The sequence below is a fragment of the Prionailurus viverrinus genome, chromosome E3 (assembly GCF_022837055.1).
Source record: "Prionailurus viverrinus isolate Anna chromosome E3, UM_Priviv_1.0, whole genome shotgun sequence".
In the NCBI taxonomy this organism is placed as follows: domain Eukaryota; kingdom Metazoa; phylum Chordata; class Mammalia; order Carnivora; family Felidae; genus Prionailurus; species Prionailurus viverrinus.
Genome location: NC_062576.1, coordinates 1,149,286 through 1,156,490, shown reverse-complemented (window position 1 = coordinate 1,156,490; position 7,205 = coordinate 1,149,286). Strand labels below are relative to the sequence as shown.

At 68.8% G+C, this 7,205-nt stretch overlaps 1 protein-coding gene across 3 annotated transcripts; it reads right to left on the bottom strand.

The window, feature by feature from the left end:
• On the bottom strand, positions 1-7,205 carry LOC125154447 (cytochrome P450 2W1). 3 transcript variants are annotated; one of them, XM_047838777.1, is made up of 9 exons: positions 7,032-7,205; positions 5,553-5,715; positions 5,105-5,254; positions 4,877-5,034; positions 3,634-3,807; positions 3,157-3,295; positions 2,862-3,046; positions 2,571-2,712; positions 1,955-2,322 (listed from the first exon to the last, which is right to left on the bottom strand). In XM_047838777.1, exons 1-9 carry the CDS (start codon positions 7,203-7,205, stop codon positions 2,102-2,104), a joined length of 1,506 nt encoding a protein of 501 aa, XP_047694733.1. In that variant the 3' UTR covers positions 1,955-2,101. The 3 variants fall into 3 exon arrangements, with proteins under 3 accessions (XP_047694735.1, XP_047694734.1, XP_047694733.1); XM_047838779.1 differs by lacking the exons at positions 5,553-5,715; positions 7,032-7,205 and having other exon boundaries at positions 1-2,249; positions 4,877-4,948; positions 5,105-5,182; XM_047838778.1 differs by lacking the exons at positions 5,553-5,715; positions 7,032-7,205 and having other exon boundaries at positions 1-2,249; positions 4,877-5,186.

Sequence of the window (7,205 nt, the reverse complement as noted above, 5' to 3'; positions counted from 1 at the left end):
CTCTCCTGGGCCCCAGCCAGTTCTCCACAGGGGTGAGGCGAGCCTGAGAATAGGGGGCCCGGAGGTCCCCTGTAGGGGTGAGGGGGGTGCCAGAGCCTTCCGCGCCCTGGACCGGGGTGGCCGAGGATCCCTCTCACGCCAGCCTTCTGCCCGGCCCACATCAGATCTGCACCAGCCCACAGGCCTGAGGAGCCGAGCCGCGGGCGCCTGGGGTCGCCGTGGGGATCTCCTGCCTAACGTCCCGCCACAGCTCCCGGGGTCCCCCACAGGGACCCGTTCCCACCAGAGCCGCCAGCCCTGATGCAGCCACGGGGCGAGCATCGTGTTTGTGAAGCGTTTTCCTCCGGGATCTACACCTTCCAAGCCCAGCACAAAAGCTTCTCACATTTATTCTTGGCAAATCAAAGCAATTACCCCAAAGCAGCAACGACCCTATTGGATTCTGAGGAGAAAAGTTAAGTCCCCTTGGAAAGTGGTTCGTTTTGACGCCTGTTCCTGTGAGTTAGGAAATCGCGGTTCAGTGTGTGCGTCCCGCCGCCCGGCTGACGCGGGACCGCCCCGGCAGGTGCCGTGGGCCCAGCTCCTACGGGGGGCGTGGCTCCTGGAAACGCGGTCCTGGCAGCCCTACGTTCACCACAAAGAAAGGAGACCCCCGTAACCGCTGCCTTCGCTTCTAATGCTCACCTTTTCCCTTTTCGGGCTGCCCAACCCCTCCCACCACGCCCCCCCGCAAGCAGCTCAGTCTCTTCAGCCAAGAGCTGCTTGGAAGGGTTTCCACAGCCATTCCGGAATGTTCTGCCTCGCTCTGAAGGATGCCGTCAGTTGATTGGCCGGGATGAACTCGGATGAGATCCACGCTCCTTGTCGCGCGTGACCCCGCTAGACTCAAGCGGCCCCGACCCCTCCACCCAGGTGTCAGACGTTTGAGACAGAAGCAGTCCGGCGACAGAGAAAATCCTCGCCACCCCCCAGCACCCAGCTCTTTCTAGAAATAAAAGATACCCAGTCCATACCCCCTCCCCCGCAGGGCCCACCATGTGAACGGCACATCCAGAAGCACGCGTGGCCACGGCCACGGCCCTGCCCCCTCCCCCTGAGGGAGAGGCTGCCTGGCCTCTGCCAGCCCCCTGCACCCCCCACCCAGGGCTGGGGACGGGGGAGGGCGGCCAGGGTGACTGGAGTCCAAACCCCATCCCGCCAGGCTCCCGGGCCGCCGGTGGGTTGCCAGATACGTACGCGACCGCAGATCACTGAATTCCGGGTGCGTGGGAAGTGTGTCCCATGGACGCAGGCTGGAGAGCCCCCCACTCGGCCCCCCTGACCTGGTGTCCCCGGTCAGCAACAGATCCCTGCCCTAGGAGTTACCATACATCTTGGGCGGGGAGCTGGGCTTCGGGTATGAGGCTGACTGGCTCGGGGGGGCCCCCGCGTCCTCCCTGCTCCCCTTCCCACCCAAGCCTCTGGTAGCAGCTGACCCTCGATTGGCCCACGTACCAGGGCTCAGGGTCCTGGCTCCAAGGACTGAGCGCCTCCTGGATACGGCCCCCCAGGAGCCCCAAGAACAGGGTGGGGTCTGCGGGAGACCCAGCACAGAGCAAGCTGGGAACGCGGGTCTGAGGCCGGCCTCTAGGTGGGTGTCACCCTGCCACCTGCCGCCTCCCCGCACCCCAAGAGCAGTGGCCCCGAGGGGAACCTGATGGGGGCAGCGTGGAGGGTAGGTGGGTGTGGAGAGGAGGCATCGGGAGCCCAGGAGGCGTGGGGTGCGGGAAGGGGGCACCTCACTGGGGAACGGGAGGCACCCTGAGGTTTGGGGGGGACCTGAGTGCAGACCGAGGCAGCGCTGCCGCCCAAGGGGTCTGGGGGCGGAGGGTGGGGAGGGGGCCCGGCTGCCCCAGGGAGACGGGAGGAGGAGGGGTAGAGATGGCTCGGGGCAAGGGAGCTTGGCAGGGGGCTGGGCCCCCGAAAGAGCACGATCGGGCCCAGGTGGGGTCCCAGGGGCCACGGCAAAGAGCCCGGCAAGGGGCACAGTGAGGGCTGTCCACCCATTTGTCCGGCCTCCATCATCCACAACGCACCCCGAGCTGGGTCCTGGGAGAGTGACTCAGACCCTCCCCGGGTCTGCTTGGGCAGAGCCCCCGTGTCTGGGCACCGCGCAGAGGGCCTGTGCTGGCGGCCGCATGGTGAAGGCCGGGGCGGGCGTGGTGTCCAGGGCGCCAGGGCTGAGGCCCGGTGGGGGCAGCAGGCGGTACCTGTGGAGGAGGCCGGCGAACAGCAGAAACAGCTCCGACCTGGCCAGGCTCTCCCCCACGCAGGCGCGGCGGCCTGCGAGGGAAACCGAGGCACAGGGCTACCAGCCTGCCCTTTGCAGGGCTGTGCCGGGGGGCTGGCCGGTCCCCTGGAGAGGTGGGGACCCGAGAGCAAGGTGCGGGCCAGCTCCGAGGGGAAGGGATGGGGTGCTGGAGGCTGTGGGCAGTGGGAGACCTGGGGGCCTGAGCTTCCGAGGTCCCTGGTGAGCAGGCTCCTTGGGGGTGAGGGACCCCGTGCCGCCCCTGCCCGCGAGCTGGGGGTACCTGCAGAGAAAGGCAGGAAGGCTGCCCGCTTCACAAAGCGCCCGTCGGCGTCCAGGAAGTGACCCGGGTTGAACTGGCGAGGGGTCTCCCACTGCGTCTTGTCCAGGAGCACCGAGCTCAGCAGAGGGATCACGGGTGTGCCCTGCGGGTGGGGCGGCAGGTGGGCTGGGCCCGGCGCCCCCTCCCCCCGGGGGCGTGCCCCGCGAGACCCAGCTGGGCCCAGCCTGACCGAGAGCAGAAAGGGGGAGGGGAGCCGTGCCCATCCTGTCAGGGGCCAGGAGGGGGGCCCACCTTGGGGAGCAGGTAGCCGCCCAGCTGGGTGTCAGCCGCCATGCACCGCGGCACGTGGGGCAGGAGAGTAATGGAGCGCTGGACCTCGTGCAGCACGGCGCTGGTATAGGGCAGTGACCGCTGGTCCTCCAGCCGGGGGGGGCGCCCAGGCCCCAGCACCTGGTCCAACTCCTCCTGCACCCGGCCTGCGGGCGAGAAGGTGGGCGCCCACGTCCCCGCGAGCCCCGGCCCCCTCCCTGGGCCCTGGGGGACCCCGCCCACCGACGCGTGCTGGAAAGGGAGGCTGGGGGCTCACCTTGCACACTCGGGTGCCTGCTCATCAGGAGGGCGGCCCACTGCAGCGTGGCGGAGGTGGTCTCTGTGCCGGCCATGACCATGTCGAGAACACAGGCCACCATGTCGGCCTCGGCAAACAGGCCGTGGGGGTCTTTCCCCTGCAGGGTGGGTTGGAGAGGACTCGGCCGGCGGCTGGGCGCCACGGACCCACCACCCCCCCGTCCCGCCCCCCGCCAGCTCCGGGCTCAAGAAAGGGATGGAAGGAAGGAGCCAGGTTAGCAGGACACCTGCTACGTTCTGGGCTCCGCACATCTTTGCTGCCACCCCTGAGGCAGGCACTGCAAATGCCCCGTTTCACAGATGGGGAGACCGAGGCTGAGAGCAGCCCCCAGCTGGGAGAGGGGGGAGGTGGCGCAGGGCCAGCCCCGCTTCTCCTGGGGTGGGGCCCCCAAATGCCTGCAGGCCTCTGAGGTGGGAGGGTGCGTCCCGCCCACACCTGGCCCTGCTGGATCAGGGCGTCCATGTAGCTCTGCACGGGGCCTGCCCCGGGCGCGGGGGGCCGCCGCGTCTCCAGGAGCATCTTCAGGATGGCTCGCACCTCCTCTATCTTCCGAAGGACAGGCCGGTGCAGCTGGAGGAGAGCCCCGAGCCGGGGGTAGATGTTGAACAGCTGAAGGCAGAGAGCGAGACAGCGGGGAGGGGGGGATCAGGATGCGGTCCCCACCGCGGGCCCCGCGCCCCCCAGCAGGTGTGTGCACCTGTACAGGTTCCCAGGTGCTGCCCCAGGACTCCAGGCGGACCTGCGGGGTGGGGGACTGCCCGTGGCCACAAGAGGGCGCCGGCTCGCACTGCTGCTGGGACCGCAGCCTGGGCTCCCACAAAACCCTCTGTCCCGGGACCGGATGGCAGGTGACGCGCCTTGACGGGTGGCTTCCCCAACGCGGGGCGGCTGTAATCATGCCCCGCCCTCCGGCCACCAAAGCCGTAGGACAGAGAAGGGGGAGAGGGTCGCCTGTGCCACCAGTCATCGGGACAGAGAATTTGCAAACTTCAGAGCTCCAGCCGAGCCGCTGTGGGAGAGAGGCCACGGAGTGTCTGACCAGCCAGCGCGTGTCCCGCACCAGGTGGGGCCTCGGCAGCTGTCCACGGCTCTCCTGGCTGCGCCCGCATCGCTGTGCACCCCCAGGACGATGGGCATCCCTGGATCGAATTGCCCAGTGAGGAGCCGGCACACAGGGTGGGGAGGCCCGGAACATCCCACTCCCGCCCCCCTGGCCTCCGTCCTCCTGGGGCTTCCGCGAGGAGGCCAGATCCTCCCGCCCAGCGGATGGCAGGGGCTCCTAGGAAGGAAGCGGGAGGACTGGAGACTGTGCTCAGCCCCTGCCTCGCGCCCGTGGCCGCGGGTCCATGAGAGATTGGGAGGAAGAGACCTGGCGCTGTGGCATCCCTCTAAATCTGTGCCCCACACCTAGATGCGTGCGCTTAGCGCCTAGCGCTGAAATTGCCGCGACGGTGAACGTTTCACGTTTTGGAAAAGAGTGCAATGCCCACGCCCCTGGGAGTCGGGAAAACCAGAGGGCCAGTTCGCGTGATTTCTGTGGCGCTGTGGAGGACCGATACTGGGTGGATCGTCCCTGGCCGGAAGGGCTGGGGGACAGGGGGACATCGAGCCCCACATCCAGGGAAGAAATGCTCAGCTCCCTGACCCCCAGCCGAGGCCGGGAGCAGCCGCCTCTCACCTGCAGGCTGGGGGTCCCCAAGAGGACCATGACGTCATCGATAAGCCTCAGCAGGGACACGAACACGGGATCCTGGTAGTCGAAGCGCCGGCCGAAGAGGAGTGTGAAGGTGATGTTGGAGGGGGCCCAGCCGAGCAGGGCCAGGGGGAAGGGCCGGCCTGGAGTGGGAGGGACACGGGCCTCAGGGGGTGAGGGACCCCCACCGGGGGGTGCCCGGCCCCCACTCACCTCCGTAGCTGTCCAGCTGCCCCATGAGGCACCTCAGCTCCTGCAGGATCTTGTCGACCATGGGCCCCCTCCCCACGCCCAGGTCATGGAGGGTGCGCACAGTGAACTGGCGGGCGGCCCTCCAGCGTGCCCCCGATGAGAAGAAGATACCTGCGGGCCGGGCAAGTCGCCGCTGAGTGACGCAGGCAGGGAGCAGATGGGGCAGACCCGACGTCAGGGGCCTCGCCCCCATGCCCGAGCCCCTTCTGCCAAGAGCTGGCCTTGGCGAACCTCGTCCCCTCTCGGTGCATGCTGGTCTCCTGCCCCGTGGACACCGTGTCCCTCCCTGGGAGCCACGCTGGGCACACTGTCTCCCGCGGCTCAGAGACGCAGACCCCCGCCCCGGGGTCCGGGGACTCCCGTGCTCCGCCGTCCTCCGCCCCCTCCGCACCCCACACGGCACACCTACCCCCACCGCCCTGGATGAGCTGGAAGACGGCGACGGGGGGTCGGTCGGCCAGCTTTGACCCGGTGCCCACCAGGGCCTCCCTCACGGCCTCGTAGCCGGCCAGCACCACCGTCTTCTGGAGCCCCAAGTGCACAGTGAACACCGGCCCGTACCGTTCCGCAAGCTGGTGGGGACGGGCAGGAATCAGCCAGCGCCCCCCCCCCCCCAAGGCTGCACCTGTGCGGGGCGGGCTCAGGGGGACTCAGAGCCAGGGGTGGCCTAGGCGGGGTCTGTGGGAACTGGGCCGGTGGAGAGCAGGCAGAATAAAGGTCCGGGAGCCAAAAAGCAGGAGGTGTGCTGGCCCATGCCCCCTCCCCATCCATTCCGGGAAGGCAGGGGAGGGGCTGCCATTGGTAAGAGGGGCTGTCTGCGGGGCGGCCTCCCGAGCTTGACCCCCAGAGGCCCCGCCCCTGCTCAGGCACCCCTAGCACTGAAACCCAGATGGATGGGAGCAGTGCCCGGGTGGCCTCGACGGCTCAGTTTCCCCCACGCTGACCCCCCGGGGCACAGAACGGCTATACGTGGCTAAGGCTGGCCTCCAAGGCCGCCGCCTGGGGCCACTGCCCTTCTGTGCCTTTACAGATGGGGAAACTGAGGCCCAGAGGCAACAAGTGAGTTGCGGCCAGTCACACACACTGAGGGACAGAGAGGCCCGCCCTTCCTGTCCACACCCGCTCTGCTCCCCACATGCCGGAGTGTGGCCTACGGGCCCAGCGCTGGGCACGGCCTGAGACTCGGGGGCCCAGGGTGCTTCCTGGAGAGGTGCCCCCGAGGGGCCAGGCCCGCAGCCCCCTCTTCTCCTCCCACATCCAGGGCCTGGGGCGCCGCCAGGCAGCCACTAGGAGGTTTCTGGAAGTAGCTGCATTTCCGGGGAAGCAGGGAGGGTGGTCATGGGAGCCGTAAGCGGCCCAGGAGTGGCTGGATAGCCCTGGTCGGGCGAGCGCCGGGCCATCCGTCTCCTGGCTGCAGGGCAGGGCAGCCGGCGGCGACCTGGGGCCAGGACTGTCCAGCCTCCAGCCCAGGGTGGGAACAGCCACACCCGCGGGCGCCCCACCTGACGGCACACTCGTGCGCTAGTCCACGTCCCTCTGTCACCAGACCTCTGCTTCCTGGTGCTGCTCCCAGGGGCACCTGCCTCCTCCCCACCCCCACTCTGGCTGCCCCCAAACCTGGCTCTCCTGTAGGCACTCAGCAAATGCTGCCTCCTCCAAGGAGCCCTCCTGGCCTGACACTCCTGGCCCCCTGCTCCCTGCATGGCCCATCTGCTTCCCCGCGGGGGCGGGGGGGGGGGTGTCCTTCTCTCTTCCCCAAGGCGGGGTGGGCACTTGGGCCTACCCAGGCTGGGACACGGACCTCCTACCCCACCGGGGGCCTGGAAAACGGGCTCAGCTTCCCCTGAGGTGGGGCTGGGCTGCCCAGGCGGCCGGAGCCCTGACCTACCTCCATCAGTGACCGGTCCTGCTGTGACACGCACAGCAAGTGCAGGTTTCCGATGAGCGGCAGTGGGCGTGGCCCAGGGGGCCAGCGAGGGGCTGGGGAGGGGGTGCGGGTGTGGGCTCGGAGCAGCCCCCAGAGCCCCAGGAGCAGCAGGAGCCCCACGAGCAGCAGGGCCAT

Excerpts from the sequence above, each read along its gene's own strand:
- LOC125154447 (XM_047838777.1), bottom strand. The coding sequence starts at position 7,205 with ATGGCCCTGCTGCTCGTGGGGCTCCTGCTGCTCCTGGGGCTCTGGGGG. Across the intron at positions 5,716-7,031 it reads AGGACCGGTCACTGATGGAG|CTTGCGGAACGGTACGGGCC; the intron begins GTAGGTCAGGGC and ends CGTCCCCACCAG. Across the intron at positions 3,047-3,156 it reads CAGGCACCCGAGTGTGCAAG|GCCGGGTGCAGGAGGAGTTG; the intron begins GTGAGCCCCCAG and ends TCTCGCCCGCAG.